Here is a 24,826-nt window from a genome sequence, read left to right on the forward strand (position 1 = left end):
ACCTAGGCTTCTGGTGAAAAGGCGCCTCTTCCAAACAGCCAATAAGGAAGTTCGGTGCAACGGAAAATTGTATATAAAAAATGTTTTCTTACTAGCGGTAAAAATGACAGCATTTAATTTTACTGCGTAGTTTCTCGAAAATGTATGAAAAAATTAATAAAAATGAACTACTTTAAACTACGTCACAAATTCTTGCGAATCAACCAATCAATCTGAAATGGAATATCACAAAGGTAGTGCTTCAAATATTAATTTTGTGACTGGAAATTGTCTAACCTGCCTTGCGCGTCGAGGACATTTGGGTCCGCGCCCGCCTTGAGTAGCAGCGCCACCGCGGGGGCCTTGGCCAGCCAGCAGCCCCACAGCAAGCTCACTCCGGCGGCCCCCGGGAGGGCGAGTGCTCCCGCCACGCGATCCGTGCACACCAGCTCGCCAGCGCCCCATGTGTCCAACTCCTTGAGACTCTCCACGATCTCATCTGCAAATACAAATTCACGCTTATTCGTTTTTCTAATACAGTTATGTGTGTCAAATAGAACCAGAGCCCTGAACTAGTGTTTTAGACTCGATTGTTACTCTCAGGTGAAAATCGTGAAAAAGGAAATCGAGTGAAGATAACCCCTCATTGTAATGTGGTAGTTGGCGTGTTCGCCTACTATATTTGAGGTCCCGAGTCAGATTCCTGGCGAGGTATACGTGAAAGTATAGTCTATACTGCAGTATAGTCTATACTGCAGCAATATAATTTACTGTTCGATTGGACTTGGTTTTCCTGGGTCCGTATAGTTAACAGAGTTATCGTATGGAGTAAAATTGAATTTTCTGTACAAATAATGAATACTCACATACATAGAATTAAGAATAGTCGAGAAGGAGCGTAGAATCATATTTGAATACATCGGACTGTGTCCAAAAATCCCCCCACTATGCCCCACTTTCGTCGCGCGCATTCGTGATGTCACCGCGAAAATGTTGCACGATGGAAAAAAATATAATCATAACACGAATGTAAGGTAAAAAAATAGCAATCTGTTAATTTCTCTAAAATTTTATTGTGCACGCGTAAATATTGATTGACACAACACAGTAGATAAGTAAAGGGTCATTTAATAAGAGTAATTGAATTAATGATCTTTGAACTTAAAATAAAAAAACAATTTTATTTTACCTTAAACGGATATTTTTATATCATGTTAAATAATATTTGATGTTTTAAAGATAATGTCGGTCAAATGTCCACCACAGAGTTGTTTAATCCGAGGTCCAATTTTCATTAGTTCTCTCATTAGATGAGCAAAGTAGGGTAAAAAGAAATACTACCTTGGCAACACTACCGAAATATCCATTTTGATTTCTTCGACAATCTGACAGATGGAAAAATAATTCAATTTTTAAGTAATGTATTTGCTACTTACACATTCATTTGCTAATTACACATAAAATTTGATCCCATCCTGTTTCTTTAAGATCCTAGCAGTATTTCTACACGTTAAAAGGACACAACACGGCATAGTTGAATTCAAATCAGGAGTTGCGTACTGAGCGTCGTCTACAAAGAAACTAATGGGTCAAAACGTAAAACTACTCATTTATGAGTAGTTTAGTCGTCTTCTGTTTGATGCTCGTATGCGGTTTCTGGACTATTATCAATTCTATGCTCGCATATTTCCATGAAAATTTGACGGAAATTAAATTTAGAAGTTAAGAGGAAACACTGTCCGACTTTTCTTCATACAAACGTGTTCCCATATTTTCTCCCTGGATTATGGCACTAGATTTTTTTGCACTATGGATATTTACCATATTTATATTTTTGCTTTTTTGATAAATTGTTTCTTTTGTAAGCTAGGACCTTTCAAAAACCCATAAAAGAGCCGAGATTTATAATATAATATAATATATATATATATATATACATATACGCACGCACACATTTAAAAATGTACCATAATTTAATATGTATGATTTTTATTTAGAAACTTCGCTGGTCTGTCTTTAAGCCTTATATAATTTATCTTTATATATATATAATTCCTCTGTACGTGTGATGTCACCGAACTCCTCCTAAACGGCTTAACCGATTTACGTGCGGTTTTCAGAGAAATATAGATATTTGCGCTGTGCGTGTTCGTAGATATTAAAATCTTCAATCTAATATGTAAAAAAGAAGTGAGGAGTATAAATGTTTTATTCATCGATCTACCAGGGTTGCACTTAAGGAGAATGCATTTACAAAAAAATGGAAAAATGTTGTTTTTTTGTGTACGAAAAAAGTTTGTTTTTTGACAAACAGCATTTGTTTTTTATGGATATCAATCAAATTCTTTCCTTAAGGAATATAAATTCCTTATAATTTCTACCCATTTATTTAATTTAACTGGAGTTTTGGTAATACTAAAATAATATTAAATCAATACATTTTTAAAAATCGTATTCGTACATACTTATGTAACAGAGGGGTGTACTTACACCCCTCTGTTTGTGAGAAGACCGGAGTTTGACGTTTGCAAAAAGCATGCCATATTTGAAAAAATATTTATCTTATGTTTTGGAATTCAAGCATAAACAAGTACCTACTCAAATTCAATATTAAAAAATTTTAGTTTTGGAATTCAATCATAAACAAGTATCTAGGTACCAACTTATCAATGAATGAATGTCTTTTCTGAGGTAATAGCAGGCAAACCAACGTTCGGGCAGGACAATGTCTGTCAGATCCGCTAGTTCCTTATATAATTCAATCATTATTGACTGTATGTTTCTGTAAAATAAATAAATAATAATACTCCTCCTTTTACTTAGAAAATATGAATATTCTATTTTTCATACAGAAAAATGTAATTTTACTTGACTTCTTGTTGCAATCGGGATTATATCATTTGTATTGCAAAAAAATCGGAATTTTGGCCTCATTACCTTCGTTCAGTAGTATTAGGTATTATCGCTCTCGCGACCTCGGCATCGTCAGATCGATCAACTAAAGCATATAGTTTTTTTATTTCTGCCTCGTTGATAATAGACCGTCCGTTAAAACGGACATTTCTACACATAAAGAGTAAATACAAGGCAACAACGCAACGTGAAGGATCAGAACAGAGAATTGACATCGAAGGCATACATAATATTTCCTTTCTCTTTTCTTGTGTCGGAAATTCCCAGTACTTGTGTTATGAAACCGCGCGGAGGATTTCGACATATCGCATCGCAATAATAATTCAAGTTTATTTTACCTCCTATTAAGAAGGTTAGCTTAAGGTGGCTTGGCTGGTTTAAGTGGCCACTTTACACATTGTTTAACACTCGCTGGCACTCTGTAAACTGAACTGGCAGAGGAAGGATGAAGGTGAACGCGGTTGGAATGCGATCTCTTCGACGAATGTGTGGGAATTAAATGCACGACAGGGTTACGAATGATGAAATCAGGCGAGAGTGTAAATCTGAGTCAAGTACAATTGATAAATTAAAATTCTCAACTCACTCTTTGATGCGCCTGAACTAATGAGCTCAATAAAATTAAATATCCCAACTAGAAACCTCAGACAAAACTTACTCTTTCAAATTATAAACTCTAATAAAAAAACAGAATTTTGGAAAAAAATTGATCGGAACCAGCATGAACACGATCACAATACTAGAGAAAAGAACAAAATTAGACTTCCATTTAGGAAAAAGGCAAAGTCACAAAATTCAATTTTATTTAAAGCAATTAAAAAGTATTGCGAAATGGAAAAAAATATTTATGAAGAAAAAAACATATTAAAATTTAAAATAATGGTCAAGACATATGTAATAAACAATTTATAAATTAAATATATTTGCAATGTTATTATTAGAACACACATAACAATATGTTTGATATGTGTGCCCTACTTTAAGATTTAAATAAAAATAAAATAAAATAAATACCGATAACCATAGAACTAACTATGGTTTTCATTTCCCTATGCCCAGAATTCTTAGGTCTGCCAACAAACATACCAGTCTTGATTTCTTTGATAACAAGTTGTCTTCTTTCAAACGATCACTGAATCAAATTCAATTATAAACACCTCTCTCCCGCTTCCACTCCCACAAAGTCTACTATAAACCATTGAGTCTTTCTTATTTTGTTATAATAATTTTCTTTGTATAAATGTGTCCATAAAAATGCCCGTTGGGCGTATATATAAATAAATAAATAAGGTTAAGAAAGGGTTTCTGAGATGGTTTGGTCATGTAGAACGAACGGACGACGAAACAATGATAAAACAAGTATATATGGTGAAAAGTCTGGTCATGTAAAAAGAAGAAAAAACCGAAGGGCATGTATGATAAGATGTATGAATGTAGAAGAAGCTAGTAATGTATAACAGTGTAGACGTGTGTGGCCATCCATTCTCTGTGCCTACTCCTACGAGGAAATGGTGTGTCACATAGACGTCTATCCTGGCATAAATTTCTAGCTTCTTCACGTCAAATCAATCTATGACAGGGTTACGAATGATGAAATCAGGCGAGGGTGTAAATCTAAGTCAAGTACAATTGATAAGGTTAAGAAAGTGTATCTGAGATGGTTTGGTCATGTAGAACGAATGGACGACAAAACAATGGTAAACAATATATGGCGTAATTAACGATAACGTGAGACGAGGACGACCAAGGAAGACGTGGCATGATCAGATAAACTAAAATCTTAAGTCTGGTCATGTCAAAAGCAGACAGAACCGAAAGGCATGTTTGACAAGATGTTAGGAATGTATGCCAGGATAGACGTGTGTGGCGGTCCACTCTCTCTGCCTACCCCTACGGGGAAATGGCGTGATGGTAGAAGTAGTAGGTAGTAGTTTAACACTCACCATTTTGCCGATGTTTGATCATCCATATTTCTTCAATTCATCTGTCTGTTGATTTTTGTGATACTTGCGAGATTCTTGTCTATTATAGAATTTGCAGAATGGTTGGTAAATTAAATTTTACATCTTTCCAAATGTCTCATGGTATGAACTGAACAAATATTTTGTGCCCTCCTTTCCCATCAAAGGGAAGTAGTGTTGCTAACCCTTGGTGTTGAAATTGTCTAACAATCCTTTCACTGTGACTTGATTAAACTGTTATAAACCTTTAAATAAGCGGTGCTACATTGATTTATATTTTTATTAATGTACACAAAACTCGGTGCATTTTACTCTTCAATATATTGTAAAAATAAAAAAGTATTACGTTTTAAATACTATTACACAGAAGTTTCGTGTAGAGAACGTGCTTAGATATAGATTATAAGATATTTAAATAAAATAAAAATGAAATATAAAAGAATAAAAAATTAAACAATGTGTGCATATAAAATTTTAAATTTTAAAAATAAATCAACAATGTTTTGAGTTTGAACAATTTACAGGAGGGAACATATTAGTCTAGGCATCCACGGGGCTTATGACCTGTCATTAACCGGTTTAAATGGTTTAATACAATAAAGCTTTAGTACAAGGTTTAGTACAATAAAGGTTTCAGCTCTTTAACTTCAAAAACGTCAACAGATGGAATGGTCGAAGGAATATAGATGTTCAAATATAGGTAGAATGTTGAATGTTACACAGATTTTAAAGTGACTACTTAAACTAGAAAAACTTACTATAAAAAAAAATACCACGTTATGTTTTACATAATATTTATTTTTTTCTTCTTATGTTACACAAAAATATTATAACTGTCCATTATTTATTATAGAAGCAAAAATTCATTAACATTTTCTTGTATACCCATGCCTTTGTGGGATTTTTAGGTTTACTATTTTTCTATTAATATGTATTTCATTGCCATGTAATTCTGCTTTATTTTTTAATACTCTGTTTTATTATTATGTTTATTGTTAAAAAAACACAAAATATTCAATAAAAAAATAATATAAAAAAACCAGCCAATGGCAGGTCATAAGCTCTGTTAATGCCTAGACTTTCATATTCCTTTTCTAAAATGTTCTCCATCCCTGTTGTAATATGTTAATCTTAATTACTCCCTATGGGGGAATCAAGTCATGCATTTTGACAAACTTAAAATATTGTTTATACCTGAATTCTGCCTATTTTTAAGCTAGAATGACTCGACTATATACAAAACTGTAACTTTTTGACCGTTTCTCAAGTAATTGACGTGTTTACGTTTTCTTTGTTTTCCTTAACTTTATCTCAAACTGTTTGTATACTGAATCATCCGACATGTACGTCAAATAGAAAAATCCTTTGTCCGTTGATAATCACCATAATTGAATGTCGGTTAACACGTTGGGGTACTATGTACCGTGCATGAGTACTGAAGAATGAGAGAATGCATCATTAGATGCAGAAAGGGAATTACGATGATGATGCATTGGGAACCATTTTCATTGGTGTACATTGTACCGTGTACCGTTAGGATATTTACGGAATATCGTCAATAAACTATTGTTGACCGATTGACGATAGCACAGTGATTTGGATTTCTCTGGTGTAAAAATATCCGCCACCAGCTATAGCATAGGTCTTCAACCCGTGGTGGCTTCCTTGGCGGCCCGGCAATAACCTGACAAAATTAAATTTATTGATCTATGTATAATATACATATGTATCATAAGAAATTAAAACAAAATAGTTAAGTACTTACACAAATGCGCCCAATTCGTATTAATGTTGCCATAAAACAATTTTGTTTAATACATAGGCACACTGTACCATCAAGTAAGCTGCATTATTTCAGAGAAAATAGGACGTAAGTCAAAACCATTTACTGAGGGCGAATTCATAAAATAATGAATGGAGGCTGCAGCAGAAGTATTATGCCCATCGTTAATGCAACTTTTTCTAAAGTATGTGTGGCGTTACAGTTGCAAGGAGGGTAGAATAACTGGCAGGCGATATCGAAAGAACATTAAAGGTGTCGCGTATCGCAATGTGTTGGCAGGTTTGCTCGAGTTTTATTCAAAATATTCAATTCAAAACATTCAATATTCAAAATATTTATATCCAATTCAAAATATTCAATATTAATTTCAATTCAAACTCAGGAGTATAGAAGAGTGATTGCAGATCAAATATTCCTGTTTAAACTAGTAAACAACGTCGTAGACTGCCCTTTACTTACAAGTTCTTTGGAATATCTTGTACCCAACAGAACAAGACTCCATACTACATTTAATTTGCCAGTACCTAGGGCTAACTCAAGGAAAAGCGACTTTTTCTTTAGAGCATATCATTATTATAATACTGTTCTCTCCGGTCAGGCAGACATTTTTCATCTATCCTATATGAAATATAGAAGATTCCTTTTAGACAGTACACCTGTTTAGTTTTACGATGTCAGTAATTATGTACATATATACTCGTATGCTCATTATTATATTTTTGTACCTTTTACATTATTTTTATATAGCTTTTTTCTTTTCTTGTTCTTTAAATTTAAATTTATCCTGTTTCAATTTACTTTATTTTTATAACTGTATAAAAATATATGTATTTTTATTTTATTTGCAACTTCTAAGTGCCTAACATTTCTTAATTGTTAATTGCTTTTATTTTGATACCGATAATGTACTTAATCAATAGCTTACACCACTGTGGAAAAAAAATATTGGCGGTTTTCACAATTTTCGTTTAAATATATTCTTATTTTCTGTATACAATATATGTAAAAACTGTTGTTTTTTTCCCAAATAAAAATTAATAAATACATCTCCGTTTTAAATTTTCCTAATATCATAGATCATGCACTAAACAGACGTCACTTTTTTAACCACATATCTATTCTAGCAATTGTTCCAAAAGTGATTGAGTGATGGTATGCCCTAGTATGCGGCCCGCTCAACAAAAACCAAAGTTTTTTCGGCCCTTGACTTCAAAAAGGTTGAAGACCCCTGAGCTATAGCGTGCGGTCAGGACAAAGTAAACACCGAATTCCCCGTTGAATGATACAGCCCACGCGACCATCCGCCCTCCACATCCATAGAATACCGTGCTAAATACTGCTAAACTCTCACTGGCGCCATACACAAAGCTCTATTTTAACAGCACGGCCAGCATTCCGATGGGATAATAAGCCGGTTCCCTTTAAGATCTGCTCCTCTGGAAGCTAATCAAACCGAAGGCGAAGTTTTGATCTATGAACACGAATATGTTTACATAAGTTTTGTTTGGTTCTGGGTATCCGCGGATGAGGCCGCGAGAGTCAATTTAATTTTCCCCCGAGTTCTGGGAAATGGCTTTACCAGCGACATCTCGTTTGGAATTTTGATTTAAAGGGAAATCACGAATCCAAATAAAATCAATGTTTATACTTCACTGGTATTAATCAAGCTTATTGATTGATTTGGTGTTTATTTTGTAGAACTCCATATTTCAACTTAAAATATTAGAAATCAAACACTGATTTGAGTCTACTGTACACTTAATTTTGTTTTTACAAATAATATAAAAACAAAAATGTCGCCTTGTTAGGGCATTTTCAAACGAATGTGCAGATTAAATGGATTTAATATCATTATATAGTTATATAATTCAAGGTACTTAAGTAGAAAATAAAAATAATCTTATGAATGTACATTAACATGTACATTAATCATAATTGACTAACAAGGCGAAACCATTGTCACAAAATTTTTGTTTTTATATTTTTTATATTTGTAAAAATAAAATAAAGTGTTTAGTAGACTCAAATCAGTGTTTGATTTCTAATATTTTAAGTTTTAATCAAGCTTGCCTACGAGAAATTATACTGTAATATAAAAAGTCTACGCCGTGTAACCCTGTTTTCTGCCATACGATTTAAGTTCATTCCTCATCTTTACTTAAGATTTTTCATTTATAATACCTGTTTTATTATCAATTTTGAAATTATATTTTTTAATACATTCAATCACATTTCTTCGTAAGACTTTCTTCGCGTTTAATCATTTTAACTACATCAAAACACTCGCATAGAATGTAAAGTGTTCAAGTTTGTTTGTGAAAATTATTGGTGGAAGTTTATTGTAATTTATTGTATAAATAAAATACGAGTGTTGCTAAAGTCCAAAAATTTGCAGTAACCAGTGACTGGTTATATTCCTTTCCCAAAATCTGCAAGGCATCTTGTAGATGTCCAATCTTGATGTCGCGAGAGCGATGAAATTGATTACTGACTATTCCAAATTTGTGGATTTGAATATTACTCGTCTTTCATTTCAATAGTAATGTAAAGTGCTTACAGCATGCGTTCTGTGACTTTCCAATCAGGTATTATATCTTCTTGCTCTCTTATATCGTAGAGTAATAATCCACTATTTTTTCTGCTAACACCTTTTTATTCTTAATTTTACAGCTTACTTTATTCCAAAGTTTTTCTGTATGATTGCTAAATATTGAGTGATGGGTTGTGGTCCCGCCATAGTATCGTGGACTCGGAGATGAAGGTTTGACACACGCTTTACCACAACTTGCTTTCCATTATCTACTACGATTTATTGCTACCAGAAAATAACCCCAACATTGAAATATTTGAGCTAATCATAAGATCGCGAATATTTATTTTTTAAATTTTCGTAAGCTCTTTACTCGTTCTCTGTATATTTTGCTGATTGCAAAATTCTGAAACTGCGATTTCATTACCATAAAAATCCTTGTTTGAATACTAATCAGTAACACAGGATGCCGTAAACGGCTATTATTCACTAACCACAACCTATTGACATTGGTTCCTTGTCAGAAGTCCTCGTTTGTATTATTCATTTCGAACTACGTTGATTTTCAAAGAAAAACCTTGTGTTCCCAAGCGCAGGCGTCTTGTCGTGTCAGTTCATAGTCTCGAGTTTCGAGATGTTCTTCAGAGTGATGTAAGCACTTTACTAACTCACAAAAACAAGCACCGATTTTAAGCAATTATGTCAAACCAGTTTTAAAATTCAATGTTGCTATGTTATCCTAAAAAATAATCGAGGTAAATTCGAATTTAAAATTTCTGATTGTTCAATTACTACTACAAACAAACGAAGATTTTTAGTAGATACTGTAAATCATTTAGTTTTCAATACTGCAAAATATCTTAATGACCTCTTGATATCCGATACTTGACCGTAATGTCAATAGTTTTTTTTTTCAAATTGATTGATGTTTTGTTTTTTTTTTACCATTGTACTATGACCAAAATACTGTCAGTTAAACGACGCTGACGGTGACAAGTGCCATGGTAGCCACAAACTTTTTTTTTTAGATTAGAGCTTCTTGTTGCGAGGCTTATATTTTCTGCAAAAAATATGTTTTTTCGAACTGCTCTAACTATTATCTGATGATCTGGCAGGATACTCGACTATGGCCTTGGAAACTTCTCCGCGTTTGCTCGATAAAGAATAAACTACAGAAAAACACTCTACGTTTATCGATAGGGCTTCTTCTGAAAAACAAACATTACATGAATCTGTAACACAACCTCTGAAAAATAAACCTGTTTTGCAGAAAGTAAACGACCAAATTAAACCTCAGGGAAACCTTTTCATAAGAAGAAAATTTACTTAATCTCACCTGAAGGCCATATGTCTCTCATCGGCCAAGACCGGCTGCGAGCTATGCAGTCTGCCCCTGCACCATCCTCTTCGCTGCTGATGCTCTCCCCATCCTCTTCAATAATGATAGTTGTGACGTCAGTTTGCTCATCTGTCTCGTCTTGCTAGAAAAATAATCGTTGATGTTTTACTATGGATTCTGAACAGATTTTTGTTGGTGTAAATATTCTTATAAACAAAATATATATTCCCCCATTTGCACTCGGGGTGACCCATGCCAAGTGCCCGTGCTCCTTCCTTAGAGGCATGTGTTTAAGATGTGCCTTATCGACATATTATACATAACATTACGTATGAATTTCTACTTAATCAAAACTGCCGTAAAAGTATGCCAGGAGGTAGGCTGGTTTTGCAACCTTCCTTTATGATATTTTCACCCACGCGAAGTCAGAATTAAAATCGTTATTTTAGTATCTTTTATTTTATTTTAATTCAGTAATATATGAAAAACATAATTAAAATAAACAATAAAAAAATGCCTACACGATTTATAAAAATGTTTTATACATGTCACTGGAACTGAACCCGCCAAAGCAAATTCGCACATAGAGGAGGTCATTTGCTTATTGCATCTCACTTTCCCTAGCTAAAGTTTTATAGTTTGGGAGATATGTAAATTTTTTTACTTTATTGAGATTTTTCCAAAATTTGAGCTTCAAACATTCAGAATTCTTAAGTTTTTTTTTATTTGTTAGTATTCATAAATATTTGTGATTATACTAAAGGTACAAATGTTATTATTTAAGCGTACAAAATAAAATAAAACAATAAAAAACACATTAATTTTTCTAAGTACTTTTACCTTTTTATTGAAATACGAGTATTATAATTAATATTACTCTAAAAAAAATAACAGAATCACCAGTGAATGACCACTACTACCCTAGTAAAAATAATACTTAGATTTAGTTACATTAAAAAACACCCTTACACATTACAAATTAGAATATGGATATATTCAAAGAATTGCATAAGAAATGTAATAGATATTGCATTCAATACACAGGAGCTGCCGCGGTCAATTTAGATTTTTAATGAATAAATTTATCCGAAAATGACAAATAAAAAATGGTTTTTACCTTCAGAGGTCGTAGTTCACAACACCAAAGAAGATATTTGGGTTACCCTGCAGCAAAATGTGCTAAATTTAACTAATTTAATGTCTGTTTTTAAACATTACACGATATAAAAACTTGTATCCACCCGCGGTCTGGAAAAAGAGTCCCATACACGCCACTGGGAACTTTTGTGCATCTGGACGAATATTTGCGAGAGAGAAAAAAATTTCTTAAAACATTTACACCATAAGTTAATATTAGGACATTCATTTATTATGTTTGTACTATTTAAAGACAAAACAAATAAAAAAAATTAAAAATAGCATCAAATAAAACACTTACCACACCTTTCCTTATAAAAACACTATCAATCTCAGAACAATAACGGAAAGACGCACTATTACCTTTTGACAACTCACAGTTCTGAACTGATAAATTTGTTTCTTACCAAAAGATGTGTCCGCCTACTGCTTTTGTCATAGTTTCTAGTGTTAAAAGTTTTTTGACTGGACACATGTAGCAATTCTTATTATATTGTGTTTTATTAACCGATGGTCATTTACTGGGGAGTGGTCATTTACTGGTGCTTTGACCCTATTACGCTTTTTAAAAAATACTTTAAAAAAAACATTACGATCAAATTCAACCTGAAATAAATATTTAAAAAATTACGGTGTTTCAATAATTTATTCTATTCTAAGTTACTTCTCTAGTTCTTTCCTTTTTTAAAGAGTAATTAATATCTTATTTTTTAACCCTCGTTTAAGGAAAATTCCGACGTATCACAATCACAAATGTTTATGACTAGCAACAGATAATTTTAAAAAATACCAAAATAATTTTTAAAAACTTAAAGTTCTGAATGTTTGAAGGTCAAATTTCGTAAAAATCTCAAAGTATAAAAATTGACATATCTCCCAAACTTAAAAACGTTAGCAAGGGAAAGTAAGATCCAATAATTAGCAAATTACCTCCTCTATGTGCGAATTTGCTATAGCGGGTTCAGTTCCAGTCAACCTGCATGAGTAATATTTTAATTATTATTTTCAAAGTTTTTCTCGTCCAATTGGGTACAAGAGCCCGCATACGATGCATTTTTTTTTGTAAAAAGTTTGGCCATTTTTTAAATACTAACTTCACTCTCACTATGTTGCCCATCACAAAACGTCACGTGTTCGTTCATTTTATTATATCTACTGTTTTGGTGCACTTTGTCGGGAGATTCGTCGTCGACTGAATTCGAATTCAATTTAGGAAAGTTTGGGCGAGTTATTTCGAAATTCCATGTAAACAAATGTTGTATTCGTTGTGAAATGAATACATACTATTACTTTAAGGGTAACTATGTCTATTAATAATTCTTTATCAGTTTGCTATCGTATTTACATACCTTTGCGCTCAACTTGTGCTACAATGGGTCACTTCATTTTTTTGTATAAACTCCCTTTAGTCAATATTTAAAATATCAAAATCATGAATGTATGCGTCAACTACCACACATAAATTTCGCATAATATAAAAACAATTTAGTTGTCACTGTTATATTTATGTCCGCGTTCAAAAACAAACTCAGAATGATGAAATAAAAATGAATATCTTACCTCTTGTTTTATAAAATCCATTTTCATTGAATTCATTTTGTATTTTATTCCTTTCGATTTTTTTTCATCACTGATTTCACATTTTACAGAAGTTACACTTTTTCACTAAATTTTCACGCAGCAATATTTTTAACATTTTTCACATACTGCCTAGTAAAAAATCGGATTTAGTATATTTATGACATTTTCGCTACCGCATATACAGTAGAACTCCGCCGTACTCCGGTCAGCGGGTTGCCAAATATCCAGATCGTTTTTAGGAAACAAAAAATAAAGGAGACGTTTTTAATTTAATTGCCCAATTAACTTTGCTGGCCATGTTAAAGTGAGTTTTTAATGTGATTCTATAATATTTCAAAAGCAATAAAATCTGTTACTCATTAATCCGGATAATTAGAGTTTATATTGACAAAGAAAAAATTTTTTTGTAGTGTGCTAAAAAATGCAAATGGTCTTTTATTATAAGTATCTTTCGCTCCTCTAAGAGATCGCTTTTCGACAGAATGAAGAAGTTCAGTGTCACGGGAAATTGGATATGAAAAAATATTATCTTACTCGCGGTAAAAAGTAGAGCATTTAATTGTCCGGCGAAGTTTCTCGAAAATGCATGTAAAAATGACGTCACGAGTTCTTGTGAATGAACCAATGATAGGGTGTTGTGATAGATTTCCGGTTTACGGAAAGCCAATTCACCAATCAGCAGAACCCACCGTAGAGAACTTGTGACGTCACAGGCGGAGTAATTTAAAAAATCATAGCGCTGAATTGAACTGAATTTCCGTATTTTCATTATTATTATTTCAACGCCCGGGGACTGCCTCCTGAAGCGTAAGATTGTTTATTTTACTACATGTGGGTAACAAACGATCGCTGGTATATTTCGATTGGAGTACCAATGCAGTACCCCATGCACCACTGGGTGCGGATAAGATCATGGCGATGATGATGTGTCAACTTCTACACATTAGGATTGGTACTAGGACTCTACTAAGTTCGTACTGGTTTTACCATCTGCGTTAGACATTGATTTGCCAAGTCAAATATTATTTATTTAGTAAATACATATTTAGTTTTGACCACGCTCAATTTGAAAATGTTTACCAGTGACCGGGTTTCGTCGAGACCGACGTCGTCAGACTGGGGGGAGACCGATCTAATTCTTATGGCATACTAAAATGAACATATTTTTTATTTTACAACACTTAAACATTCAAACAAACAAACCATCACGTCATTTCCCCGTAGCACTAAAGAGATTCTCGCTTCCTCTACACTCATACTTCTCATGCGCGCGCGCCGATTATTCCCACTTTTAAAATGTCCGCCTTCAAGTATTTGTTGGATTTGGTCATTTATTTATTTATTTATTAACAGACATTGTCCATGTATACAATTTATAGAGTTTAAATATTACAATAAAATTATAGTTAAAAACATTTTTTTAAAAGAAAAGAAGCATTGACAAACATGCGGGACATCAAGACAAGGTCTGGACTATTTATTTAGTACTTGTTTAAATCGCTGTAAACTTAAACCAAAAAGTCCAGATCTTGTGTCGAGTTTACAATGCGACACAATTGGGACTTTGGTGCATGTAAGCCATAGGTTGTGCTGTGTTGATCAAGGAACAGCACATTATTATTTCGCAACCGACGTATCGGAACTTTTTGTAGACTTGAGATTTTTAACATTGACTCCATTTCACTTGCAATTTTATTATTTTTTCATGTTTTATGTTCAATGTAATTAATGCCGTTTACGTAAAATAAATAAAAGTGTAAATAAAAATGAGCACGTGCATCCGCTCTACTCAGGTTCATAACGATAATTTCGAAAAACAACAGGTTATTTAAAATTAAATACTGTGTTTTAAAATTGGACTCAATACAAATTTAAGTTTATTAAGCCCTTGGTGCTTAGAAATGTTGTATAACGTTTATTCCATCAATTAAAATGTCACGAATCGCTATTAAAAATAAATTTAAGATAAATATGTAAAGCTAACACACCTGTTTAGTCATTCATAACAAATAAGTTCCTAATCCATACTAATATTATAAATGCGAAAGCGTGTTTGTCTGTCGCTTTGTGTTTCCTTCACGTCACAATGGAGCAACCGATCAACGTGATTTTTTTCATAAAAATAGAATAACAGATGGTAGATTTTTGCATAGCGATAGTTGGAGGACCGACATCGATACAGGCTACTTTTTATCCCGAAAGAATATATCATTCAATCGGGTAAATTCTTATTGTTAAACAACAAAACCAATTAATTGACTTGTTTCTCCCTAATACAACGAGAACGAAGCCGCGGATAAAGTTAGTATTTTTATAAATTCAAAATTATAATAGAAGTTAGGTTGGGCGGCAATTACAAACGCTATCTGCATCGGTACATACCGACACTTCTACATAACTTTTCTACTCTCTTTACCTCCCCCGATAAGGCGAATTTTGATCTACCGACCTGTTGATATTATTATCATTTATGTTTTATTAATTTAGTTCATAACATCTTAAGAACTAATATAAACGTTTAATAACATTGTGTAAAAATAATGTTTTATAATATTCTACTGGTGGTTTTATTTGAATTGTTGATTTGGGATCATCTTTACTATATAAGTGCAATATCTCACAAATATCCCTCAAAATATAGCTTGATTAAAATGACAGCTGCCAAACTAATGTCAAACTAGTGAAAATTACTGATGATTGATCATATACCGATCAAATCGATTTTATCAGTTTTTTCATGCAAACATGGAACTCTGTTTCCGAAAATGTATATTAAAACTCAAAAACAAGCCTATTATAGTGTGTTTAAGACAATTATTCACCAAAAAATAAGACATTTATACCTTTTTCATGAATAACATCAAGTGAATTATTTTTCTATTCGATCAATTAACATTGATCAATTCGTCCCATCTCTAACGTTTTTGCAAAATGATGTAACCTTGTAAGAACGTCGTTAATAATTAGGTTTATTTTAGTTTTTTTTTAGTTTTAAAGCTGATTTTATATATTTATGTCGAGCATTGTATTAAAAAAATAAATTTACATGCTAGATACGAATGATTTTTCGTGTGACAATATAAATCTCTCCTTAGACGTTACTACAAGCATCACTTTTGCTGACAAATGTTATTCTAATCAAGCTTTATTTTAAGGACTATAGTGAAATGTTAGTTACCGACTTGTGCTAGAAACCAGATATCTAGAAGAAAGTGGTACATAAATATACCACCAGGAGTGGTATTCCAAACGCTCTCGCGGCCGTATTATCTCGTGTATTTTGTTTGTAAATACACGAGAAAAGCTGTTTTCTCGTGCTGCAAGAGCGGTGCAGAATAGCACCCCCAGAATTGAGATATTTATCTTCTATTATTTCTTATTAATCTTATGTCCCTGTCACAAGAGTATCGTAATAAAGTACACTGGTAGATCAGTCTTTCACTTAACTTTTTCAAATGTAATAGGTTTATTATCTTAAAAATAACATGTTTTATTAGGTTTGTGAGACGTAAATCGACGCTAAATATAACGTGTTTTTTTTTTAATTCTCCCAGAGCTGAAATGCACGTAGCATACGAAAAAATATTTTTTATATCTGTACCTCAGAGGCCGACAGATTCGAATCCTAACTTCAAATGTTCTAAAAATGCCTAAAGAATCTACTTTTCCTAAGTGATTTTCAGTATCTTAATACATTGGTTCTTTCATTACAAGACTTTCGTTTCTTCAAAATCAATGGACATGATTATAAACTGGTTACGAAAATCGAAATGTCATTTTATCAAATTCTGGATTTGCATCCGTCTGCCTCTGAGATACAGATATTTAAGTAAATAAATAAATAAAATTTGCCTCACGCGGAACAGTCGATACATTTAGTATAGTTAATATGTTATCTTACTGACATAAGACAGGCACTGGAGTATTTCTGAACTGATTCTCCAAACATTGGAATTGTTGTGGAACAAATGGAAGATAAAACACACGAACGCGAACGGTTCAAGTCTCTTAGACGCTCGGACCACTTCAAAACAAACCGTTGCGTTGTTGGATTTTCTTATTTTGTTCCAACATTCCCTTCCCGCCCAACAATGCATACAATAAAAAGCCCACTCCTTTCCCGAATCTGTTCATAAAGACTAGACTAATTGAGGGGGTTAAATGTATAAATATGCCCATAAATATGCTTCAATTATATGGAATCTCCAATATAAAATATATATAAAAAACCTACATAAGAGATTCATTAATTTAATAAAATATAAATTTCACTGTACACCAAATTCATTTCAAACTCTGGAATATAGAAGAGTAATTGCAGATCAAATATTCCTGTTTAAACTAGTAAACAACGTCGTAGACTTTTCAACCCTTTACTTACAAGTTCTTTAAAATACCTTGTACCCAACAGAACAAGACTCCATACTACATTTAATTTGCCAGTACCTAGGACTAACTCAAGAAAAACGACTTTTTCTTTGGAGCATGTTATTATTATAATACCGTTCTCTCCAGTCACGCAGACATTTTTCATCTCTCCTATATGAAATATAGAAAATTCCTTTTAGACAGTACACCCGTTTAGTTTTACGATGTCAGTAATTATGTATGTATTCGTATGTTCATTATTATATTTTTGTACCTTTTACATTATTTTTATATAACTTTTTTCTTTTCTTATTCTTTAAATTTATCTTGTTTCTATTAACTTTATTTTTATAACTGTATATAAGTATATTTATTTTTATTTTATTTGCAACTTCTAAGTGCCTAACAATTGTTAATTGCGTTTATTTTGATACCGAGAATGTACTTAATCGATATCTTACACCACTGTGGAAAATTTTTATTGACTGTTTTCACAATTTTCGTTCATTTGTATTCTTATTTTCTTTATACAATATCTGTAAAAACTGTTATTTTTTTCCCAAATAAAAATAAATAAATGTAAAACCGTCACTGTGCCATGATCACTATTTATGGGAAGATCAACAAAACCGATGTCCAATTGACTATTTCTTTTAAGTTCAAAGGTCAATGTTCAATAGTCTTTTTGCCACCTGTTATACCACGCACAAGTTGCATATTGAATTTAAAAGAATTAGTCTTTTTTGCGGCTGGTTTAGTTTGTCTTTCCAAAAATTGTGATCATGCACAGTGGCGGTTTTACATTTAACCCCCATTTAGCGAAAATCTTATTTGTACCCTTCACTGCGGTATTGCCAATTTGTGATTAATCAAATAAACACATTATGCTTTATAGACATACATAAAATTTTACGTCAATGTAGATAGCTACATAATAAAATGTTTTTTTTTAAATATAACAATTTTAGAAGAAAAAAAAACTATATTGTAGGTAGGAAGAACATCAAGAAATTTTGATATTCGTGTTAAAGAACATATGAGGTGTCTTCACAATAATAATTTATCTGAATTCGCAAATCACCTAATCAATTTAAATCGTGACTTTAATAAAAATACAGGAGTTAAAATATTACATACAAATAATAAAGGGTTAAAAGTAAATACTATGGAAATATTTCACATTAGGAAAGCTTCAAAAAATAATGTTCCTTTGATCAATAATCAGACAAACTTTAAACTTTGAAAAAAAGTTTGCATATTGGTTTAATTGGTGCCCTGACGAAGAGTCGGGTACGTCTCGAAACCGGTAGACATAGAAAAGTCGGTTAGTGGTTACATACAAATATTTAATAACATTTAGTAAAATGTTTGACGATAGAGTTAATGCTTTAAATATTCATAATATATTGTAAAAATTATTTAAGTATCATCATCGTCATTCCCTATCCGCACCTAATGGTGCATAGAACACTGCATTGGTGCACCAATCGCAACGTGTCTTGATCATTTTTGCTACACGCAGGTAAGATGATCAGTCTTACGCTTTAGGTACCAGTCCAGGGACTATGAAATATTTTAGTGTGAAAACACCCTTATTAAATAAATATTTCATACTAACCCTGTCGGGAATCGAACCCGAGACCTCTTGCATGGTAAGCAAACGCGCTGACCATTACACCACGAGGCCGACAAGTATAGATAAGTAAAATACAAAAAGTAAAAGTGATTTTTACAGCATTCGAATAATGAAAGTTATTTTTATTATATCGCCGTAACAAGTTTTAGGCCCTTTTCACCCATGCTACGTCAATCCAAATTTATCTTAAAATACTGTTTTCGTGTGTGGGTACATTTTCTTATTTAACTTATTTTTATTTCTTTTCGTCTTTCTTGAGCTATACTTACTTTTAACTTCATCTACATACTTATGTTACACTGCTGTACTTGAATGTATTGCTAATAAATTTAAAAGCCCCTCGGGCTTCTAAATAAATAAATCCATAGACTTCATTTTTTGCTATGTTTTTCTTTCCCTTTTTAAAAATAATTATTTAAGTTTAAAATTTTTATTTAATAAAATAATTTTTAACAACTTTTTTTCTCAGCAACATCCTAAAAAACGCATTGGGTTTGTATTTATCTTATTTTTAAATTATTAACACACCTATAATACGTTAAGTTTTGCAATATACAAATCACTCTCTGACGGTTGAAGGTTAGCGAGATTCTTGTTTTTTTCATAATTAATACGATTTATTTTAGCATTGAACTTGAACTAAAATAGTTATGAAGTAGGGCGTGAAAATGCAAAAAATAATCCGTTCTTTATGTATGGATTTTTTTTTAAAGATTACAAGTGTGGAACTAATAATATAATTAAAATTAAGTGTAAATCTTTGTTTATAGTACTGAATTAAATATTTATGTCTACCGGTTGTATAAATAAGGTGATATAAATAAGATAATTTAGAAAAAAATAGATATTGTTACTTAAACATGACTGTTATATGCTAGAAAATTCGGCAATTCGGGCCTCATTTTATCGGCCCTCCGTTCTCGGTCAGTTGTGGTCTCAAACATACAGAAATTTTAGCTCTTTGGACCTCATTGTGGTCCTCACAATCTATTTTTTGTCTTTCAGAGCGATCGAAAAGTTTTCCCAAAACAGGTTTCCCTAGTGAGGAAAATTCTTAAATTAATTTTGTATAAAAATATTATTTCACGTAGTATGATTTTATTATATTTTATTGAAATAAACAGCGCTGTTAGCGCCTTTTATATATTGTTGCAAAAATTTACAAGTAGAGTTCGGTTAGGTTAGGTTGGGTTAAAGATAAACAGTATAAAAATTATGTTAGCAGTTACAAAAATTTTCATAAAAAAATTTGGTAATACAAATATTTTGAACCTATAAAATAAAACCAAGAAAAAAATACGTATTCATAAAGAAATTAAACCAATTTTGAAAAACACTGAACAATATAAAAAGGGATATACATATTATATTATTATCTAGAGCTACTAATTAGGTAAATAGTATAAATAAATATAAATACACACTCATAAAAATATGTATAAAAAGAAATCATTTTTTACCCATAAATAAAATCACGAAAAAAAAACATTGATAAAGAAATTAAAACAATTTTAAATAATACCAAATGTTAAAAAAAAAGTTATATAGAACTATTGGGTACTGGCTTCTCCTACCCATGAAATACAGGAAAAGAACCGCCCTGTAGGTACTAAACTTCACGTGGAATGAATATGATACTTAAAAGAAAAAAATAGATGAATCTGTTACTTAAAACCACACAAAATATTCAGATATATCAAATACTTATCCGCACAAAAAGCTTCCTTGTTACAAGCGCCTGTGCTCCATCAATTATAAGACAACTATTAAGATGATATATGCGATGCCAGACAGTTTTTTCACTCTCGGAAGTGCCTTCCCGGTACTGTGCGAAAAAAAACTGCGCGTCGGACTAATTTTGCCTTACTAAAATTGACAAAATCGACTTTTGTCTGTCCCGTTTTCCGCACCCCAAAACTAAACCGATTTGGTTATTTAAAAAAAAAAGAGGATAAGAATGAAATTTTCTGTCTCGGTACTTTTTCCGTTTTTCACAATTATTTATCGTATTTGTATACGGTACGTCCGAAGACGGCAGATAAAACTGGGCGCTTTATTAGATTTTTGTAAGGGCCTAGCTCCCATAAGAAAAGAAATATCAAAAGAGCAAAACGATGGTAAATATCTATAGTGCGTAAAAAACATTGCTCTCATAGTCAAGTGCCATAATCCAGGAAGAAAATACGGAAGTCCGTTTGTATGAATAAAAAGGAAACAACGTTTATGGATAGTTCATATTGCGTCGTTTCGTAATACCCAAGCGCGCTTTACAAACATGATTCTATGCAGTATTAAATTAAAAATATTACTAATAATTATCTGCTTATTATTTGAATTGGTTTATATTTACGAATAAAGCGATATAATTATATGTATCTGTTTTCTTTTTAAATGTTGAAAAGTTTTTAAAGATGTCTTGACGGATTTTTTCTGGACCAAAGACCCCTAGAGAATGCAGACAATTGTCTACTAATTGAAATGCCATGTATTACGCGCTTGTAACATATCTATTTATTTATTTATGTATACTTTTACATTGTTTGTATTCTTTTTTATCCAGAATAATGTTCCCTCACTGGGGTGTCCCGTGCCGGGGGAAACATTTTACAAAATGCGAAACATACCGTAAATTAGCTATTTAACAAAGTTAACATAATAATAACAACAACAAAAAACGTAATTAATCCAATCAACCTAATTATCATTAACATAATAAACAATAAAAAACTAAAATAATCATAAAAAACATAACCAATTTATGTAGACCAATAGAACAAATTTCATACACAGTACACACATTTTACCTATTTGGATTGATCCACTCATCGATCCGTGTCCCACCTCCACTATCCATTTCTTAATAGCAATTTTATATTGTGAGAACTTACTAATTGTCCTTATGGATAATGGAAGTAGATTGTACACTTTAACCGAGTAGTAGGCCAATCCTCTTTGACCGAAGGTTGTATTTATTTTTTTATTTTTTTGCAGCATCAGGGTGGAGTATCTAGTAACGGAAGGTAGAGAATAATGTTTACGTGCGTACCTATAGCAACAAAGCTTTTACATAAAGTTGTTTTATAGATTTAACATTAAGATTTTCAAATATTCCGAGGGAGCTAATTCTGATTGGGACTCTTAAGATAATTTTTATTAAAGCTTTTTGTGCAATTATTATTTGCTTGATCAGTGTGTCATTTGCACATCCCCATCCAATTATCCCATATTCCAAAACTGATTGAGTTATTGCGTAATATATTTTTACAAGTTCTTTTTGGCTAATTGTATTTCTTATAGTTTTAAAAAAGTAAATTTGCTTTTTCAATTTATTTTTAATATGTTCGGTTTGATTAGTCCATCTTAAATTCCCATCTATATAAATTCCCAAATATTTAATTAAATCTACTCTGTCCAACGATTTACAAATACATTCAATATTCAACATTTGGTTATTGTAATTACAGCTGTAAATAATTAAGGAAGGATTTGGATCATATATAGTTTTGTTATTAATTTTAAATGTTATCATGATACATGTATCATTGATATGAACAGATTACACCTATTTAAAAAAAAGTTATGTGTTCCATGTAAGGTCTCAATTTTGCAGAATCGCAATTTTGACATGGATAGATTTTACATTTAATTATCTGAAACGCTTTATTTATACATTTTTCGTATTGAACAAAGCTACCTTTTTTTTACTATATCATGAGTTATTTATAATCTGAATTGTTGCGGTCAGGAAATGCTTCCGGTTACCTTTATGACCGGATAAATTAGTATAATAAAAATTAAATTTGTAACGGATCGTTTTATTATGACGTTTTTTTTATGCTTACCCAGAGTAGACAGCAGCTATAAAATGCTACAGATTTTTAAACTCAAATTATCATAATAAATATTCTCGAATACCAAGTAAATGCCACACCAACGTCATTTTTATTTACATGACATAACTTTTATTTGCCTTATTAGTATTTTTTTTTTTTGATTTGGTATCGAATTTCCCTCAACGAAGTTCGACAAAAAGTCTCTGGAAAATATTGGCCATTCCCAATTTAATTAACTGTCCGATGAACTAACAAACGAAACGTCGAATAGCAAATCTAAAAGTGTTGCAATTAAAAAGTATTTCTTAAATTAATATAATTTATATACATAGTGGTTAATACTGTTTTTATGTTTTTAGTATTATGTTTTCTTACTATTTTGGATTGTATTAACTGAAATTATGTATTGTCACAAAAAAATATATTTTTATGTCCCGTCCCAAACGAGTTTTTTTCATAACTCCTGGGATGGTATTCTGAATCTTCTCTACCCACTAGAGAGAGGTTAATTTGAAGCTATTTAATTTTTACATGCTACTAATTTTTGCTTCATATAATGGCAACACTGGTGATTAAACATTAAACGATATATAAAAATTGTTCAAAAAACTGAAAATCCGTTTTGATTAGTTGAAATAATGTTTCAAATGAAAATCATCATGTTTGATTTTACGTGTTTATATTTATTTGACGTTTGATCATTGCTGTGGCCATATATGAAGCGAAGTGTAACCACACGCAAAAAATGAAAACGCTTAATCTCGTGTATTTTGTATGTAAATACGCGAGATTAAGTGTCACGGACTAGCATCCCTTCCACAAACCTCCACTCTTTCCCTACCCATCCCCTTCCCAAGTCCGCACCGGTGCGTATCGCTTTGTTGGTCAAATACATTTTTTATCTCAATTTAAAAATATATTTAAAAATGCGAGTTTCAAAAAAAATAGTAAGCTATTATTTTTAAAAGCACATCTTAAAAAAATCTTCCTCTGAAGTTTCGCGGTATGGCGCTGAAAGACCCGTGTATTTAAAGCACTTTCTTTGTGATTTTAAATGTTTTAAACTATTTAACTAACTGTATATTTATTTTGTCCGAGTCCAGGCAAATGAAGAATACAGTTATGTGTGTGAAATAGAACCAGAACCCTGGACTTGTCCACTTGTGTTTACGACTTGATGGCTACACTAAGATAAAAATCCTGAAAACGAAAATTGACTGGAGATAGATTCGCCTCGTTGTGCAGTTGTTCGCACATTTGCCTACCATTCTTGAGGTCCCAAATTCAATTTCTTCAAGACGTTTTGACAAATACTAGACTTTTTACTGATCACTTAATAAATATATACATATATATATATATATATATATATATATATATATATATATATATATATATATATATATATAGTAAAAATGAATTTTAAAAAATCCTTTAAATTTAAATTATCGGAAAACTTTATTCTTATTTTCCGTATATTTTAAATACACCCACTTTTTCACAATGTTGACATAAATATTGACACTACCGGATAGTTGTAACACTGACAAAATATTATCGCAGAACGTAACACAAACTTTATGACAGTGCTGACAACCGACAAGTGACGAGTTTAGTACTCCGATTCGATTTTCGAACGCATTTAAATCTGGCGGCACGTCCGTTCCCGCGCACTTTATGGCGGAATGGACAAACTAGAAGCGAGAATTCCCGCTAGTTTTATGTTTAAAATCGTTAACCCTTTCACATCTGTTATTTTTTTAAAA

At 31.9% G+C, this 24,826-nt stretch overlaps 1 protein-coding gene across 1 annotated transcript; it reads right to left on the reverse strand.

Annotated features, from left to right (window-relative positions):
- Nucleotides 1–276: 276 nt before the first annotated feature.
- Nucleotides 277–24,734, reverse strand: LOC148282650 (uncharacterized; the record flags this gene model as incomplete). The annotated part of the gene is made up of 4 exons (XM_088224739.1): nt 24,555–24,734; nt 13,203–13,348; nt 10,503–10,647; nt 277–478 (listed from the first exon to the last, which is right to left on the reverse strand). Coding segments are annotated over exons 2-4 (383 nt in total), but the record flags the coding sequence as incomplete, so codon positions are not given.
- Nucleotides 24,735–24,826: the final 92 nt, after the last annotated feature.

The sequence above is a fragment of the Micrasema longulum genome, unplaced genomic scaffold (genome assembly GCF_059751315.1).
Source record: "Micrasema longulum isolate JH-2025_06_02 unplaced genomic scaffold, ASM5975131v1 h1tg000306l, whole genome shotgun sequence".
Taxonomy (NCBI): domain Eukaryota; kingdom Metazoa; phylum Arthropoda; class Insecta; order Trichoptera; family Brachycentridae; genus Micrasema; species Micrasema longulum.